The sequence below is a fragment of the Spea bombifrons genome, chromosome 4, assembly GCF_027358695.1.
Source record: "Spea bombifrons isolate aSpeBom1 chromosome 4, aSpeBom1.2.pri, whole genome shotgun sequence".
Classification (NCBI taxonomy): domain Eukaryota; kingdom Metazoa; phylum Chordata; class Amphibia; order Anura; family Pelobatidae; genus Spea; species Spea bombifrons.
In genome coordinates this window covers 43588878-43608982 of record NC_071090.1, presented here as the reverse complement: position 1 = coordinate 43608982, position 20105 = coordinate 43588878, and the positions used below count along the sequence as shown (strand labels likewise).

The following is a 20105-nucleotide window of genomic DNA, read 5'->3' as shown; positions in this document are numbered from 1 at the left end:
GACTCTTTTCAACTTTTTTTTTTAAAGGGTGCCGCCATCTTGCGAGTGGCAGAATCACTCGCAGTGGCGGTTGTGACCACTCTCCGGAGCGGTCACGACGTGTCCTGGGGTGTGTATTTGGTGTTGCTGAATGTCTCGCTATCGAGGCATTTCAGCGACATCATTGCAGTTTAGGAGGTGATCGTTGATCGCCTCCTAAACTCTTTTAAAACAGGCGTCCGCCGCCATACAGTGTATGGCAGATGTTGATGCTCCCGGGAGGGGCCAGATCTTGGTGTTACTGAATGCCTCGACATCGAGGCATTACAGCAACGCCGTTTAAGCGAGGAAAGTGATTGTTGATCACTTTCTAAGCTATTTTTAATTTTATGACGGTTCAGGACCGTCAAAGGTCGTTAACAGATCGTTTTTGCGTGAAGGCCCTGAACCGTCAAAGGTCGTTAAGGGGTTAACTCCCTGACGGATTTCTGCTCCCATTAACCCCTGCGATGCTGCGTAGATAAGGTAGGCTAGATGGGGAAGGGACCAGGGAGATTAGTAAAGAAGATGAACACAAAGATTCTTCGTGTTGTGTGTCTTCGTCTTCGTATACGTTTTGCCACCCCCATGTTCATATGTTCGGTATTCGGGCTGAACATCGAAAACGCACCCTTTGTGTTTATTTTCATGTTTGCCCGAATACAAATACACAAGTCTAAAAATTACCGCTAAACACAAGCACCGCAAAAGTGTTAAAACAGCCTTTTTATACCATTTGTGCATAGAATCTGCATGAAACTGAGGCTGTACAGTCTCACAATATGTATATATACAAACATATATGTCTTATTTAGAGTGGGACTGGCATTGACATAAGTGTATTTTATTTTGATGGCTGTATATTTGATACTAAAATTTATCAAAATGTCCTAGTGATATATCAATATGAAGAACTCAAGCAAGTTCAAAACACCACTTTTCTGTGGTAGACATTCTGAGGAACCTGACTGATCAATTAAAAAAATGAAGAAATCTGTACTACACTCTCAATATTTGTTTGACTTTATAGTTAACAGTGTAAACTAACATTCTAAACTGTTCTCACGCTGCTTTTCTTCCACAGGGTCAAAAAATGATCGTGTCTGCGGATGAAGAAGATACTAGATACAGAGAGACTACAATACTATCGAATATAAATGAAAACAGTAATGGAAATGAGTTAATCTACTCTATCAATGACAGACCACCATGGTATTTATGTATTATGCTGGCATTTCAGGTTGGTGTCCTTGTAACTAAAAAGTCACCTTTACAGTTTTTAATGTGAGTGCATTTGTTTATTAACCTTTTGCGTCTGGCTAGTTCTCTAGTTTTGTTTTACATTTGGATGAGAATCACATACACAGTTACATACAGTTTACGCATCTTAAACTAGGGAAACCTACATATCTTTTTTTAAGGACCAGTTAAACTATTCATAGATACCTAGTTTAGGGTAAACTGCACATACTATCACAAACAAAACAAAAATGCAATTTATCCCCTGTTATTTTCCAAACCAAATAGTAAAAGTAACAAACAATATTTTTCTTAAAATCCACCACTTCCCTTAGTAAATGTATTCAATAGATAACATAGATTACATATGCAGTCCATGAAGGACACAGTACACAAGAATAGGGACAAATACGAAGGGGTCACATTTCATAATCGTGTTAAAGACACAGACTAGGTCTTTAGAAAAGGTTGAAAATGCATATGCCCACAAATATGCCAACATTGTTCCACCTCTGGTGCACCTGCTTTTCAGGACTACATCTTGCATTATTTCTATCACTCTCAACAACTCCCATGGTTGAAAGTGAAGGAAGTCGACATTAACTCAGCCCATTAAAAAATAATTAACTTTAATTCATCTTGTTCGTGGTTTTAATTTCATATATTTTTTTATGGGTGGGAATGGGTTTTACAGTTGGGGTATTTGTGACCTTGTGATCCTTGATCAGGCTTTCCTTAAAAGCATACCAGCCAACTGTTACTGATGGCAACATTCTGGCACTTTAATTCCCCCACCCTCATTGTAGCAAGGTAGTCAGCTTCATTAGCTGATCACTGCCTAAATGCAGTGATTGGACCTTTTGTTTTGTATAGATTTCTTATTTTTAGAGGAACCAGGGCATTTAACATCCATAGCTTTCCTCTTTAGCAGAACACTTGCACTTTTTTAATGAGAAATGTGAACGGAGGTACAGTTAAAATATCGGATGCTTAACGAATAGATAACAAAGATATACTTAAACATACAGATACAGAGTTAAGAATCCCACAGTTTATCTTTATGGCACCTTCATACAAACATCTGGCAACAATAGCGGGCTTATGAGGGCCCTGTTCATGAACTCAGATTTTATAATGAATTATATGGGTAATTAAAACATATGCTCTTGGAAATGACTAATAACATGGTTTAATATGAACAATTACTAATTACTAAAATAAATAATAAAAATATATTGTAGTAAATGGCAGCATGTTTTCTACATATTTATATGTTAAAGACCAATATCCACTGTGATTGTTTAAACAAATCATCAAAGCACACTTAAGGCTGCATTTTAAAATACCACTTGAGGGCAGTCTATCCAATAAATCAGAATTTGCAGTACTTTTATCATTTGCATAGCTCAAGTTACAATACTTAGTATTTTGTGAAATATTAACCATTTTCTTTGGGGTTTTTTTTCCAAAAATTGACAGCCTGTATGAAGATGTCTATCATACCTTGGCATGTGTTTATTGCAGAGTGTTGTTTTGTATTTGTTTAAGAGGAGTAGAATTACATTCAAGGAAGAAGATCTAGTAATACATTTTGATGATTAATCGTATGACAGTCAAACATTCAGCACAGGGTGTACAGCAGGTGCTGTGATTGATTGACTGCAGCAAAATTAATGTACACTTCTTTTAGTTTATTCAGATTATTTCCATGAGGTTGTGGCTTGATCTCATGGGTTAGTTGTTGAATATTTTATAAGGTATCCTTGATGACTGTTTAACGCTTATCCTTCTGCAATGATACATATTTTTTTAGGTATATCCCACAACAATAATGCATGTTTAAATCTTTTTAAATGTGGTGTCTGAATGTGGTGTCTGATAAGTGATAAGTGTAAGTAAACTTTACATTTAATTATCATGCATCTGGAATGCTACTTTATATTGACAATATAAATATTGCAAAGAGTTTGCAACTCTGACTCCAGATATGCCTTATACACCCATATACTCCACTCTGCCTCCCTGACATGCCTTTTAAACCCCTATTTGCCCCCCCAGAAATGCCTTATACACCCCTATATGCCACTCTGCCTCCCTGATATGCCTTCTAACCCCCTTATATGACACTGTGCCTCCAGAAAACCATTATACCACCCCTGACTTACCAGTGCATCTCTAGACTTGTCCCCCCTGCTTCAGACTCCCTGGTGTCTAATGGGGCAGCCAGTGGAGGTCTGTGCGATGCGCGCAGACAACCTCCGCTGCTGCTGCCTGTTAGTTCCGCCGGGGCTTCTATGATTGAGCACCGGAAGGTCATGTCATGCCTGTGCTTTGTCATAGAAGCTCCGGCGGAAGTCCCGGCATCAGCAACGGAAGTGCCGGCTGCAGGGGATCTGGATCTTAGTCTTGTAGTCAGATTATAAGATGATCTTGAATATAAGACAAGTGATATTTTTCAGAGCATTTGCTCTGAAAGAAACCTCGTCTTATAATTGAGCAAATACGGTATAAAAATGTTGATATTGACAAAATCAATTATGATGTCATCATTGGTGCCATATATCATGTAATGATATGTCGCTGATTATGTTATCAGCCTGAATTGGCTGCTCAAGCATTTTATTCCAATAGGTGTCAGGTAAAACAATGAGGGAATTTATACATGCATGGGATAGAACCAAAAATGAACAGAAAATGGAACAAAATGTTCTTATCTTACATTTAACCCCTTCAGGACCGGCATTGGCAAACTGCGTCTTCCCTTGAAGACCGCAGTTTTTTAAAAAATATGTAAATTGAGGGGGAGTGGCTGCTACGGATCGATGATGTACCTGGTACGTCCCGGTCTGCCGGTGACCTTTGACCCGGAAGTACCAGGTACGTCCCGGTCTTGAAAGGGTTAATTCTCTGTTTATGTGTTTACTCTCTCTTTACTGTTATATGTAGGGTGTTGTCAGTTGAATGAAATTATCAAAGTAAGGCTACAATATCTTTAAAAGTCCGTTTTTGTAGGCAAGGGCAAACTCATATAATAACATTCAACCCCATTTAACCATATGTTCTTATCGTGTGACTTTAGAGCCCAGTGTATTGGTCTTTGATGTTAAGTGCTGTGTTTGAAGCACATAGGACTCTACTTATTCATGAATAGGTACAATCAATGACAGTGTTTTTATTGACTAGCACATGTTAAAGCCAGAAGTTAGATCTAGGGGTAGGTGGTAAAAGAAAAATGTGAAGAATCTCTGTAACTTAGTTTTACTATTAGATTTATTGTGTACGTTATCAGATGTTGGTTATGAGTAGACTTGTCAATTTGTTTTCGGGCGAACATGAAAACGAACACGAATAGTGCGTTTTCGTCGGTCAAACCAAAAAACGAAGAAACGACGGTGACGGCGGCAAAACGTAGACGAACACGAAGACACACAACACGAAGTGTTCGTCTTCATCTACTTATCTCTCTGGTCCCTTCCCCTTCTAGCCTACCTCATCTACGCAGCATCGCAGGGGTTGACGGAAGCGAAACTCTATTGGTTGATGCCCCTGCAATTGGTTGATGCCAGAGGAGGACCCTACAGGTGACCAATAGGCTCACTCGCACGTCCTTTTTAACGCTTGAACTCCTTTAACTCCTGAATGACCTACGAACGACCAATAAAGTCGCTCTGCCGACCAAGTTGCGGCACCAGGATTTTAAAAGTCTGTACGAGCTACTCTATTGGTCGCCAGCAAGGGGTTCGTCTGCCAATGAAGTACAGGTGTACTTCATTGATTGATGGCACAGGAGGCCCTTGTAGGCGACCAATAGAGTTGCTTGTACGGACATTTAAAATCTTGGCACCAAAGCTGCTGCGTAGTCCGTACCACGTCAACCCCGTATTAACCCCTTCTACAAAAAAATGAAGAAAAAAAACGAACATGAAGAATGTACACAAATATTCACCCGATCTGAACACAGGAACGGGCGAATATTCACGGAATACGAAGATTTTCCCCCCCACGAAGATGAACACGAGGAGTTGGCCGGCACCCAAGTCTAGTTATAAGTAAACAAGTAATAGTTCATTTATACCTGGGATTTTAAACACAGCACTGAGTTGGTATTTTGTTGCTTGTACACTGAACATTATTGGAAAAGATCTAGAGTTTTAGATGCTATCTTAAGGAAATACAAATCAATTTAACCTCTTAAGAACCAGGGCTATTTGACGTTATAGGACCAGAGCATTTTTTTTTGGGGGGTGGGGGTTGGGACAAGTAGAACTTTTTTTAAACCATACACATATATGCAGGGCCGGCCCAAGGCAAAATGCCGCCTGGGGCGAATTTTAAAATGCCGCCCCCGCGCATTATGTACCCCCCCCCTTGTACTTACCTTTCAGCAGTCCTGCGGCGAGTCTCCCTGTTTGGTCTCGGTGCTGGCTTGTAATGCTGAGCGCCGGCACTCAGCATTATAAGCCGGCACCGCGACCGAACAGGGAGACTCGGTCAGTACCCACTCGGCGCCCCTTTCTCTCTCTTTCGCTTTAAAAAAAAAAAAAAGGGCTTGGGGCGGCGAAGTTACCCCACTCGGCTCCATTGTCGGGCCGGCCCTGCATGTATGTAAGACTTTATTTGTATTTATAAAAATATAAAAAAAAATTTATGCATAGTTTTACAGTTATATACACTTTGTTTTCAGACAACAAATCTCTGCAAATCTCCTGCTCTTTTGGTTTGGATGAAATTTGGAGAACTTTGTGGATACAGAAGCACAATTTGTTGTCACTCCCCATTATTCACTCTCTCATGCTCACTCACGCGCTCTCACACTCTCATTCACGTTCTCTCTCACTCCCATTCGCTGACTCTCACGCTCTCTCACAATGTCTCCCTATCTTCTCCGCCGACCACTTCCTTGTCTATGTCTCCTTGCCTAGCAGTTCCGCCTTTTCTCTTGCCTCTTCTGTCTTCAGTCTTTGTCCGCTTCTCCCCATGTCATTTTTCTTCGTCCCCCTACATGTGTATATTTCGTTATATTTACTTAAATCATTGTATATTTTTAATTATGCATATATATTTTCCTTGCAGCATTATATTTTGGCATTTGGAGGTATAATAGCAATCCCTCTAATACTTGCTGAACCATTATGTGTAAAACATGACAATCATGTCAAAAGTCAGCTTATCAGCACCATATTTTTTGTCTCTGGCATCTGTACGTTACTTCAAACAACATTTGGAACAAGGTAATCACTAAGCACTTTAAAAATTATAAGTAGTTTATTTCCTCTCTCGTTTTAAGCTCATATCTTTTCATTCTAGTTAATGTACTGTATACTCCCCTGTTCTGTCATCTTTAGTTTTTTTACCTTCTTACCAAAGTTAGCACAACACACAACCTTTTAATAAAATAGTTTTAACATAAAAACAGCAACTATATAATATAATCCTTAATTTTCCAGCAAACTGTTAATCATATTAATCTCTTTACAAATTGCAAAGCTATGACATGTATCGCAAACCTAAATGTTTCTTTTGCTATTGTATTCTATTTTTGCAGACTTCCTATTCTTCAAGGGGGTACATTCAGTTTCATCACACCAACACTGGCAATATTATCATTACCTCAATGGAAATGTCAAGATTTTGAAACAGCCGAACGTAATGGAACCGGGCACAATTTTACAGTTGATGCAGAATCGTGGCAAAAACGAATTCGAGAAGTAATAATTAAATATGCATGCTGTATATATTCCTTTACTAACAAAAATAATAACAAAAATAGTTCTGATTTTTTTGTGGAGAAAAAACAATGACTGTTGTAGCCTCGACTTCAGGGCTTGGCTTGACCAATAATTAACCTCAATAATGACACTGCACCCAAATGAATATGGATAAGAAAAGACCACAGCCAATTTTATTTATTAGAGTCATTGTCATGCCAAAACCTGAAACAATAAAGATAGGTGGGTTAATAAGGACAATGACTCAAAACACAAACATGCAAATACATACAATAAACACACAAAGCTTACCGAGTATTCCAGGTACCAGGGCCAAATACCACTTAAGGAAGGGACATACCCAAACCTAAGGTTCCCAGCACTGACAGCCAAAAACCTCCCACCAGTTGTTACCAACATTTCTCTTACCACCACATTAACCCCCCTGGATACCTGGCAAGCTGCTGCCCCACAGACTCTGACAAATACCCCAAACCCAAAGCTAGAACACAAATACAAGGGGAGGGCAGGGTGGGACACGCAACCAGTTAAGGTGACCACAAAAAATGGTTCCTAATAATCTACCCCTAACTCCACCCCCTAAATACCCGCCAAAAGCCTACCCCTCCTCTGCGCAACAGTCAGGGCCCACTATAGCCTATTCTGACCCCTCCGTGGGCATCAATACATGTCCCTTAATACTATGAACTTTTACAGTTTTAAACTTAGTGAAATACATTTATTGGGAATCCACAGCTTGTGTTTTTTTTTTAATTCAATTACATGTTTTCGCTTCATTTCTCCTCACACCCTGCCCCTTCACTTACAAAGGCTGCCTGAACCAATGAAACAATATCTAAACAATATATAACATAATGAGGTGAAATGATCATCAAGATCCAGAGAACAGAAAAATATTGTAATTTTTCCCGTGGTGTACACATAAAGTGGCTTATTATAATCTGTAAATACCATTACATAGGTTTATTTAATCTATAGAACAGTGAAATATAGAATTTGGGAAAAAATTACATAGCTGTTTAAGTATAAGGCATCCTGTTTAGACATCTGTAAGCTCTAATCTGAAACCATCTTATTATTTATGTATTACTTTTTATTATTATTATTAGTAATAGTAATAGATCACATACAGTATACATTTAATGGCATGTTATGCAACTTTTATAAAATCCACTTATATCTGGAACTCTTGAAAACTCTTGAATGGAGTCCATTTTGCATGATCTCCTACATTTCGTACTGTATGCAAGTCAGTGCATTTATTTGTTTTATTTATTGAGTTAGCATTTAAGTTAAGGGAGGAGGAAAACAAGGCATAAATCTGTTGGAAACCATGCATGGAGTTTGCATTAAGTGACTGATTTTTCTTATTTCATATTTTTGTAGTTATTCAATGATGCTGTCTGAGCTGAGTACATTGAAACATTCGTTCATACCGTACAAATTGTTTCCTGATAAGAGTGAATAAACTTATGGAGGTCTAAAAAAAGTCAATGTAATTCTATTTTTTATACTTTATATTGAGAGTAGATAATTCGATTCCTCGTGAATGGTATTTCAAAGATAAAAATGTTTGTCAGTTATAATATTCTGGACAGTCTAATTGAACCACATGAGGGAGATTTCTAAAATGTGACCACTGATTAAATTGCCTTCCTGGACACTGGTGATTGAAGGAAATCATAGTAAGTTACACAGATAAAAGTCAACTTAGTGACATAGGTAATTACATTACGTGCATAGGATGTTAACAATCTCTAATATTGTTCAACTTGGTGATAAACTGTTGACATAAAAGCAATATATGTGACATTGCATTCAAAAGCAGATAAAAAAGAATAGCTTGAAAAATGTGCAAATCAATAACTTTCAGACATTCCTAAAACTTATTTCACACTACATTACATATTTTGGTCTATTAAGAAGTTATTAAGGTTTTACCACATTGACTGAGGCTGCATGCCCCCCATGCTAACACTTGCAGAACAACTTGCATATTAAGAAAAATGAGAGTTGTTTGCAAGTGTATGCAATTGCCTGTGACTTAAAATTTTGCACGCTTTAGAAAGAGCATACATTTAAATAATAAATGCCCCCTGTTCTATTTCCTGTGGGATGGGGTTGTGCAAAATACCTTTTGGGGACATCTATGACTGCACTGAGGTGAGGGGTTCCAAATGCTTCCATTTTCCTTTCCCGCTTCTTCCCTGCCGTGTGCAAATGACAGGTTAGAGATTACATAAAAAGATCATTAACATTAAAACAAGCCCTATAAATATTGTCAATTACCTTTTCAGGGCCCATCTAGCATTGCCGACTCATCTACAATTAAGGGAAAAGAGATATCCATAAAATGAAAAAAAAGCTTTCTTCAGAATATAAAGATGCCAAAAAGTTAATATTAATCCCATCTGTGTCGCCAAGAAAGAAAAATCAGAAGGAAAAAAGAGCGCAAGAGAGAGACAGCAGAGGAAAAAGGAGCTTGTGAAAGGCAGGAAATCCAGAGTAGGGGCCCTTCCTGTATAAATGCTGCAGGGCCCAAAGCTCCTTAATCTGGCCTTGTTTAAAGTTATACAGAAACATTCAGATCTTTGAAATTCTGTTTTAGCTATGACTACAATGATTTAATGGCATTAATATTAGGCTACGAAATGGGCACCGACATCTGACCCAAGAGCTGTAGTGCCATCTAGAATTTCCAATATCCATACTTGTGTCCAGGACACCATTAACTTTGACATGTAGTACCCACCACCAATAAAATGATTCCTTGCTCCACAGTGGATGTTTAAACTTGATTAAGTGATTGCTTTGTGCTTTCTTTCTGTTTACGCATCCAACACGCTACAGGGTAGCACTATACATGGTGGTCAGCAAAATGGTGGGTTATCTGGCTAAAAGCAGGAAAGCATCCATGTTGCTACTACATGTATTTTTTTTATATTTTGTCTTTGGGACAAGAAAATCTATCGAGAATATACATACGGTATACACCTAACAAGGACATAGTAAACATTTTATTTTTTACTTTTCATAAAATTGCTCAGAATATAAGAACATTCATTTTGAATTCTTTTATTTTGTAGATTCAAGGTGCGATACTTGTGGCTTCTACTCTGCAGATTTTACTCGGTTTCTCTGGACTTATTGGATTTTTGTTGAAATTTATCGGACCACTTTCAATTGCACCAACCATAACACTTATTGGACTCTCATTATTTCATGAAGCAGGGAAGAAATGTGGTGCTCACTGGGGGATAGCTGCTTTGTAAGTATAAGATATATTCAGATACATTTGATAAATGTAGTTATTATCACTACAGTACACACAACATAAACATAAAACAAAATAAATTTTCTTGTTGAGCGCCTTAAAGTGGAACTGTCACCAAAGCAGCTTTTAACAGAACTAAATGTGTAAATTATAATTGCCTATATGGGTTGTGCTGTCAATCAGGGAACTTGTGTTGGACATACCTTTTTTTTAACCTCATAGAAGCTCAGATAAATGGTAGCCAGTGGTATGGTCAGCATTATGTAATCATTTTCCTAACATTTTCTCCATTCTCCTTACCCACGCCTTACAAAGGCTACCTTAACAATTAAAAAACAGCAACTTAATAAGTGAGAGATAACTCAATGAAGAGTAAATAGGAAGCGTGTATAAAAAAATAAACTAAAAAAAGGCAGGTTTTTAATTAGTATGCATTGATTATTTTAGTCTGTAAATACCATGAGATAGGTTTATAAGAAAGGACTTTACAAGCTTTGCCATAAATCAGCCTAAACAATGAGTATAGTTAAATGGTATGGCAATAAAATGAGCAGATACTTGCGCACCTCATAGAAAAGAATAAATCACGAAATAGTAGCAGTGCCATCCAAGTAAAAATTCAATGTATATGGATGGACTAGCCACAATGAGATTGAAAGAGAGAGAGAGAGAGAATAGTAAAGAGGGATGGAGAAGAAATATAGGAGATATTGGATAGGAAAGTAAAGGAGATAATGAGAGAGTAGAGAGAAAAAAGAGAAAGGGGGTCGTGAAAAGGATGGAGAGGGTCATCACAATAGCTTAAACTGTGGTTTCCTCTCACATGTCAATGCTAGCATGCACGTCAGCTCTATCCTCCACATATGCCAAATGTCATGCTTTCACGTGCATTCCATATGTGGTGGATGGCCCTGTAAAGTGTGGCAATTAGCTACTGTAGAATGCAGAATGTAGGCTAAAATGGCAAATTACTCAGCATTTCCAGGGACATAAAATGGTAACTCCTTTTTTCCAGCACTCTCCAGGTGAAACATGGCCAGGTGACTATCCTACTTGGAATACAAGTCCCCTGCTAACCCCATAGGCATGCCAATTTTTATATATTTTTTTTTTCTTACCTTACAGAACTATTGGGTTAATTGTTTTATTTTCACAATACCTGAGAAACATAGCGTTACCATTTTTAACCTATACCAATGGAAAATGGAAGATAATCAAGTATCCTGTTTTCAAATTATTTCCTGTAAGTACAATAACTTTAAAATGAAAGATATTTGCATTATTCCAAATCATACCACAAGAATGATGTATCTCTAAACTGTTAAAAGTGACCGAATAAAAACACTTTGCATTAAAAGCTTAAGTATATAAATGTTTATATGTGGAGAGAGATAAAATAACTAAATATCAAATCAAACTAACTTAATCTTATGCCTGAAAGCTAATGAAACACACTTTCTTGTATGTATCTGAACCCCGTTTTCTAGATTTAATTCTAATCTGTATTTTAAAAAACAGCTTTGGAATATCATAGTTGCCCACAGTCCTAAAAATGCTGTGACAGTCCAACAACAAGGCATATACCTATGCTTTTTTCTCAAATGTCCTAACTACCAGCAGCTCTGTAAATTGCTTTTGATGGGAACCCCCCAAGTTGTTATAACTAGACTTGTGCATTCGTATTCGGGAAAACATGAAAACGAACACAAATGGTGTGTTTTCCTTGTTCAAACCGAATACCGAATAAACAAATATGGAGATGGGTAAACAAACACAAAGACGAAGAAGCCCAACACGAAGAATCTTCATGTTTGTCTTTGTTAATATCGTCTAGCTTATCTCCCTCCATAGGATCGCGCCAGGAGTTAAAGGTCCGTACGAGCGACTCTATTGGTCGCCGGCAGGGTCTCCTCTGGCATCAACCATCAAAGCTGTCCTTCATCGATTGATGCCAGAGGAGCTCCCTGTCGGCGACCAATAGAGTTGCTCATATGGACCTTAAATTCCCAATGCCGAAACTTGGCCTGGAGAGGTTCCAGGAGTTAAAGGTCTGTACAAGCGACTTTATTGGTCACTGGCAGGGGCCTCCTATGGTATCAACCAATGAAGGGCAGCTGCCCATCATTGGTTTATGCCAGAGGAGGCCCCTGTCACTCGTACCAACCTTTACAGTAACTCCTGGAGCCGGGAGACCAATGGTCTCCCCAGACCAAGTTTCGGCCTCAGGAGTTAAAGGTCCATATGGGCGACTCTATTGGTCGCCGGCAGGAAGCTCTTCCAGCATCAACTAATGAAGGACAGCTTTTGAGACAACTGTTCTGAGCAACTTGGCTTCAAAGGAACGGGAATTTGAGTCCCATGGCAAGGCACAGGGCAAGTTACACCTGGGCAACTTGGCCCGGGGAGACTAATTGCATTGTAGTTTAAGGTCCGTAAGAGTGACTCTATTGGTCGCCACCAGGGGGCGTTCTGGTATCAACCAATGAAGAGCAGCTGCCCTTCATTGGTTGATGCAAGAGGAGGCCCCTGCCGGCAACCAATAGAGTCGCTCTTACAGACCTTTAAAATCCTATTTGCCCCATCCTCCCTTTTTAAAGACTGTAAAAAAGAGAGAAATAACAAAGGCTGTAATCATGAAAAACCTGTAGCAAGTAATTATCACATATGGTCCTAGTTGCTGTCCCTCTCCTGTGTCTGAGAGAACTGGATGGGGCTAGTCACCTATGAAACGTTAAAAGGGAGACGACTGGGGGCAGCAAATGGCAGGTAGGTCCTGTGGAAGATGACTTTACATTCTTCAAAAATACAGTATATAATTTCCGTTTCAGCCAATGGCCATAATTAGAGAGTAGCTCCAACAACATTGGATCCTGGAAGAGGACAATAATTGTGATTCCCAAAATTGTTCAACGCCAATGTATACGAAACTATGCTTGTATTGACTATTTTTGACAAACTCTCTTTGCATTTCAACAGGTTTTACTGGGAATGTGTTTATCCTGGCTGGTCTGCTATATTTTAACATATTTTGATGTACTTCCAAAAAGTCCAACACATTATGGATATGCTGCTCGGACAGATATTAACTCTGATGCAATATCCAGTTCTCCATGGTTTCATGTTCCATATCCAGGTACATTTTATTTGACTGAGACACAAAGGGGTTTATTCACAGGGCCCTCCTTACCTGTTGTTTCTGCAAATCAGAGTGTTATGCTATAAATGACTTGTCATGTTCTGTTTACCCATCATACATCTCTGGGGCGATATATAAAACAATACACATTGGAAGGCTTCTTCAGCAAGAAGTCACGACCTGGCCTTGCATAATGTATAATTCAATGTGTATGGAGACATTGAAGAAATATCACTGATTTAACTATGCATTACACAGAGTCAGCTAAGTTATGTCTGCAACAGATGCAAAACAGGGTTGGACTTTTAGATTGTATAGTTTAACCACAGCTCTCCTGGAAAAACTCTACTGACAAAACCCCCTTTACTTAATAGACCCCAATGGGCGATAACTGATATTTTCATTACTGATGCAATGAAACTGGTTGGCTCAAATGCAATACCACAGACAAAAAGCCAATGACTTAAAATTGGTTATAAAAATAGCTTAACTTTAGCAATGAAATAGTTAAATAGGATATTCTGGAAAGAACTCACAACAGGAAAACCGATTTTATTGTCTTCACGAAGAACTGCATACATGCTGCTATTTTAGGTATAATTATAATGGAAGTCTACCATTTCCTTTCACGTGTACATATGCGCTCATTTCATATAGGAAGAAGGAAAGGAAATGTATAAGAAAATAAATACATTATATAAATTAATTTTAATTTTAAAGTTTATTTTAAACATGAGAGTTACAGATTATCTAATGTGTGCATTTAATATTTTGTTTGCTAAGGCATCTGCTTTTAAAATAAAACAGACAGACTTATGAAGATTTGCTTCAGGAAAAAAAAACATTCCAACTACACAGTATACAACTTTAATTCTTTCCTTGTATGGTGCTTGATAATACAGATCACAGATCCTCTTGCTTGCCGTTGTCCCCTGATGTAAGCATCACGCACAGTCAGACCAGAAATTAACTTGAACGCTCAGTGCAGGGTTTAAACAAACGGAAACATAAGATTGGTTTGTAATCTCCATCCAAAGCCTATGCTGACAGGAATGAATAAAACGTTGTTTGTAATTGCTTTTTCTGTACCATCATTTTGTGGCAGATTACAATAGTTTCAACATTAAAAAAAAGAAATTAATAACTAAGTTATTTTTCCATGCTTTTTATGCTTATACATTTGAAGTTTACCAGTACTATTGTCACGGTCTGCCCAGGCTGCGGAGCTGCATATCTGTCCTGCTGTAGTTTCTCTGCTTTGCTTTGATCCATTCCTGGATTTCCTTTTGCTTTGTTCTATTTTCCATTCCTTGCTTCTGCTCCGGCTCTTTGCTTCAGCTCTGCTTCCTTTATTAGGTGTGCCCCACCTGTGTGTTCTGTTTGTCTCAGTCTGCAGTCTGCAGTCTAAGGTATGTCTCAGTGCTATGTGTTTAGTTTCCATGTGTGGTTTGTTTTGTATCTTTGTCTGCAGGGATTAGCGTTAGGACCCACCGTCATTGGAGTACTTTGGCGTAGTGGTGGGCTAAGCATACTATGGCCATATCATGTGACTGAATCTCCAATAGTTATCTTGTAGTCCTAGGCTAGTTTCTGTATTCATGTTTGTCTGTCTCTTATGTACCTTTGCCCTTCTTCCTTGAATCGTCTGAGGATTCCGGTTCCTCTCTCCTCTCCCCATGTCCCTGTTAATATGTCCTATCCTTGCTTATAGGAGAAGCGTCCGAGGGTTCCGGCTCCTCACTCCTTCCCCTGTGTTCCTTGCCTTCTTCCCTGTCCTTTGTTGTGCCCTGTACCATGTATGTCTTGTCAGGTTATGTTTATTCCTTGTCTTGTGCCTGTTTATACTTTACGCTTTTCATGTCATGTTTCTAGCCACTTCTCCTGTATATCCTATATCATGTTTCTTGCCTGGTCTCCCTTTCCCTTGCTTGTTATGTGTCTGCTACATTAACCCTTTGCCTAGCTTTCATTCTCCCAGCCTGCAGCATCCTGCTCGTGATCCGTGTGATATGCTTCATGCCTGCTCCAGGGTGCCTGCAGGATTCGTTTTGTTCTGGACTCCATCTGCTGCCATATCAGGGCGCTGGTGTTTGGCTGCACTACCTAGGTGCTCAACGCCTGGGCGAGTGAGGTCACCCTGCAACCAGGCCCTGCCCCAGACTCCACTGCTGCATCGAGACTCCTGCAAACAACCATCGGGCGCGCTGGGTCCTTCCAGCCACCAGCTTGGATCCAGTCCGTGACACATGGCCGCAGGTAAAAGGCCAGGAGTTCGCGGAGTGGAGTTTGCAGCGTCAGCCCTTCCAGTGGGCCTCCGTATCCGTCTGCCCTTCCAGTGGGCCTCCGTATCCGTCTGCCCTTCCAGTGGGCCTCCGTATCCGTCTGCCCTTCCAGCGGGCCTCCGTACCTGTCTGCAGCATTCCAGCCCGGCCAGAGGGCTATCTATCATGCACCCCATCAAAAGGGGTTTCCTGTCGTGCACCCCACCAAACGGGGTTTTCTGTTGTGTACACCCCATCAAAAGGGGTTCCCTACTAAACTCGCCCCTTCCGGTGGGTTTTCTCCTAAGCTCGCCCCTTCCGGTGGGCTTCCTGACTTGTGAGCCCTTTCCGTAGGGCTTCCTACCGAGCGTGCCCTTTCCGTAGGGTTTCCTGATGTGAGCCCTTTCCGTAGGGCTTCCTACCGAGCGTGCCCTTTCCAGAGGGCTTCCTACCAAGCTTGCCCTTTCCAGAGGGCTTCCTACCGAGCGTGCCCTTTCCAGAGGGTTTCCTGCCAAGCTTGCCCCTTCCGGTGGGCTTCCTGTCATGTTCCGGAGTTGCAGCCAGCGACCCACTGTGGACTCCCAGGATGAGTGCCTGTATCCGGCCTACCCTGGTCGAGTACCCTGCAAGTGGGCAACCTGCTGTGTACCCTGAAAGAGGATTTCCTGAGTTGCGGTCAGCGACCCACTGTGGACTCCCAGGATGAGTGCCTGTATCCGGCCTACCCTGGTCGAGTACCCTGCAAGTGGGCAACCTGCCGTGTGCCCTGAAAGAGGATTTCCTGAGTTGCGGTCAGCGACCCACTGTGGACTCCCAGGATGAGTGCCTGTATCCGGCCTACCCTGGTCGAGTACCCTGCAAGTGGGCAACCTGCCGTGTACCCTGAAAGAGGGTTTCCTGAGTTTGCGGCCAGCGACCCACTGTGGACTCCCAGGATGAGTGCCTGTATCCGGCCTACCCTGGTCGAGTACCCTGCAAGTGGGCAACCTGCCGTGTGCCCTGAAAGAGGGTTTCCTGAGTTGCGGCCAGCGACCCACTATGGACTCCCAGTATGAGTGCCTGCATCCGGGCTACCCTGGTTGAGTATTCTCCAAGTGGGCAACCTGCCGTGTGCCCTGCAAGTGGGCAACCTGTTGTCTGAACCTGAACCCGTGCCTGAAACCGTGCCTGTGCTTGAACCTGTACCAGTCGTGTATGCCCAGCAAGTGGGTTACCTGCCGTGTCTGCCTTGTCAAGTGGCTTATCTGTTTTGCCTTCGTCTGGATCTAAATGTCAGCTAGAGACTACTTCCTCAATCCTATTCAGACATTCTGATTCCTGTTTTTGGAGGAGATTGGTCTACTAGCGGCAGTGCTGGTCATCGAAGGACTCCTACGTTTTTCGGACTCTGTATGCTGGTTCCTGGGTTGACTTGTTTCCTCCATTCTCCCGTCAGGGAGCGGGCCTTCCTTCTATTGCTGTTTCTGTTCGCGTCCGGAGGCCGCTCTTTTCGGAGGGGGATACTGTCACGGTCTGCCCAGGCTGCGGAGCTGCATATCTGTCCTGCTGTAGTTTCTCTGCTTTGCTTTGATCCATTCCTGGATTTCCTTTTGCTTTGTTCTATTTTCCATTCCTTGCTTCTGCTCCGGCTCTTTGCTTCAGCTCTGCTTCCTTTATTAGGTGTGCCCCACCTGTGTGTTCTGTTTGTCTCAGTCTGCAGTCTGCAGTCTAAGGTATGTCTCAGTGCTATGTGTTTAGTTTCCATGTGTGGTTTGTTTTGTATCTTTGTCTGCAGGGATTAGCGTTAGGACCCACCGTCATTGGAGTACTTTGGCGTAGTGGTGGGCTAAGCATACTATGGCCATATCATGTGACTGAATCTCCAATAGTTATCTTGTAGTCCTAGGCTAGTTTCTGTATTCATGTTTGTCTGTCTCTTATGTACCTTTGCCCTTCTTCCTTGAATCGTCTGAGGATTCCGGTTCCTCTCTCCTCTCCCCATGTCCCTGTTAATATGTCCTATCCTTGCTTATAGGAGAAGCGTCCGAGGGTTCCGGCTCCTCACTCCTTCCCCTGTGTTCCTTGCCTTCTTCCCTGTCCTTTGTTGTGCCCTGTACCATGTATGTCTTGTCAGGTTATGTTTATTCCTTGTCTTGTGCCTGTTTATACTTTACGCTTTTCATGTCATGTTTCTAGCCACTTCTCCTGTATATCCTATATCATGTTTCTTGCCTGGTCTCCCTTTCCCTTGCTTGTTATGTGTCTGCTACATTAACCCTTTGCCTAGCTTTCATTCTCCCAGCCTGCAGCATCCTGCTCGTGATCCGTGTGATATGCTTCATGCCTGCTCCAGGGTGCCTGCAGGATTCGTTTTGTTCTGGACTTCATCTGCTGCCATATCAGGGCGCTGGTTTTGGCTGCACTACCTAGGTGCTCAACGCCTGGGCGAGTGTGGTCACCCTGCACCAGGCCCTGCCCCAGACTCCGCTACTGCATCGAGACTCCTGCAAACAACCATCGGGCGCGCTGGGTCCTTCCAGCCATCAGCTTGGACCCAGTCCGTGACAACTATATATATATATATATATATATATATATATATATATATATATATATATAGAAATTCCCTTCTCACCCCTATGGGTGGTATGTGCCTTCCTCAACCTCAGGTTCTTTACCAGAGACCTGGGAGTTTGAGGGTTCTGCGCAGTATCTGAGCTGTTCCTAGCACTGCATTCTTCTGGACATGTTTTTCCTAGAATCTCTTGGAACCACTCTCTCAGCTTAGAAGTCACAGCCCCAAGAGCTCCTATTACCACTGGGACCACTTTGCCTTCACTCTTCATATCATTTCTAGTTCTTCTTTCAGGCCCTGGCACTTCTCCAGCTTCTCATACTCCTCCTTCCTGATGTTACTGTCACTTGGCACCGCTACATCTATCCCCACTGCTGTCTTCTGGTCCTTGTCTACTACCATGATTTTGAGTTGATTGTCCAATACCTGCTTGTCTGTCTTGATTTCCCTCAAGACTTTAGCCCTGTTATTCTCCACAACCTTCTGTGGAATCTCTCATTTGGACTTGGGAAGGGTTAGCCTATACTATGTGCAGATGTTCCTGTACACAATGCCAGCTACTTAGTCGTGCTGTTCGGTGTATGCTTTTCCTGCAACCATCTTACACCCTGCCACTATGTGTTGAACTGTCTCGGAAGCCTCTCTACATAGTATGCGCTTTGGGTATGTCTGGTGTGGTAGATGCCTGCCTCTATAGGTCTGGAACTTAGTGCCTGCTCTTGTGCTGCCATTATCAGTGCCTCGGTACTGTCTTTATGTCCAGCCGTATCCAGCAATTGGTAGGATTTCTCACCAATGTCAGCCACCTCAGCTATTTGTCGATGGCACATCCTGTGCAGGGTCTTGGCTTTCCATGGTGCTTCCTCTACTTGATCTTCCATGTCTGTTGCTGGTTAAGGTATTCTACAAGCAGCTCATCTTCGAGTGCCACCTTACTGATGTACATCCAGGACAGTTGCTTTGACACTTACCAGACCCCACTTGCCTTCTTCCCGGCTGGTGTACAGTCTCTGGGTGTTGGACTTGGGGTGGAAATCTCTGTACATTGTGAGGAGCTTTTGGGTCTTCACGTCAGCAGCCTCCATGTACTCCTTTGGCCACTTTACTATGTCGACAGGGTATCTGATGACTGGCAAGGCATATGTGTTGATGGCGTGGATCTTGTTCTTCTCATTGAGCGATCTCCACAGGATCTGCCTTATCCTTTGGTGGTACTTGGATGTTGCTTCCTTATTTGCCTCATCATGGTTCCGTGTGACTGTGGGATACCAAGGTAGTTGTAGCTGGTCTGTATTTCGGCTATGTGCCTTGCTGGTAGTTCCATCCCATCTGTTTGATGTCATTCATGTAGAGGAGGTGGCTGATGGTAATACTACTCTTGAACTTGTACCCATATCCAGTCCTTGTGATTAGCTGGCTGAAAGGGTTCAACCTTGGTATATGCCACACTTGATTGTCACTTGTGCTAGCTGACTTGAGTTGGCTTCCAGTGTTGTCTTCCAGGTCCTTAGTGCCCTATTGACTTTTTATAGCTCCAGACATTTATAGATACATGTATGTGGCATTGAATCAAAGGCTTAACTATAGTCAATCCAAGCCTTGCTCAGGTTGGTCTGTCTAGACTTTGAGTTTGCTTGGGGCTCCCGTGCTACCTAGCAGCATGGATGGACCAGGCTTTCTTGCTTGCTGGTGGTGGGTGATTGATTTGCCCAACAAACTTCTGGGGGAAAGTATTTGCATATCAGATAATAAATGCATGTTAAAAGTAAATATGTCAGCAAATACATTAAATCAAACAGTATTTTTTTATGTCTATTTTTTCTCTTTATTTCTCCCCTTTCTCCCTATCGCTTCACTTTTCTCATTATCTCCCCTTTTTCTCAATATTGCTCAT

The 20105-nt window shown here is 41.5% G+C and overlaps 1 protein-coding gene across 2 annotated transcripts in view; it reads left to right on the top strand.

Moving 5' to 3' along the window:
* LOC128491800 (solute carrier family 23 member 2-like) overlaps window positions 1-20105 on the top strand; it is a 49919-nt gene that overhangs the window by 4227 nt on the left and 25587 nt on the right. For both annotated transcript variants that reach the window (XM_053464121.1, XM_053464122.1), the window contains exons 2-7: window positions 1103-1258; window positions 6331-6488; window positions 6803-6965; window positions 10073-10254; window positions 11386-11503; window positions 13237-13393. In XM_053464121.1, the coding sequence (XP_053320096.1) occupies window positions 1103-1258; window positions 6331-6488; window positions 6803-6965; window positions 10073-10254; window positions 11386-11503; window positions 13237-13393 (934 nt within the window). The remainder of the gene's footprint in view (window positions 1-1102; window positions 1259-6330; window positions 6489-6802; window positions 6966-10072; window positions 10255-11385; window positions 11504-13236; window positions 13394-20105) is intronic.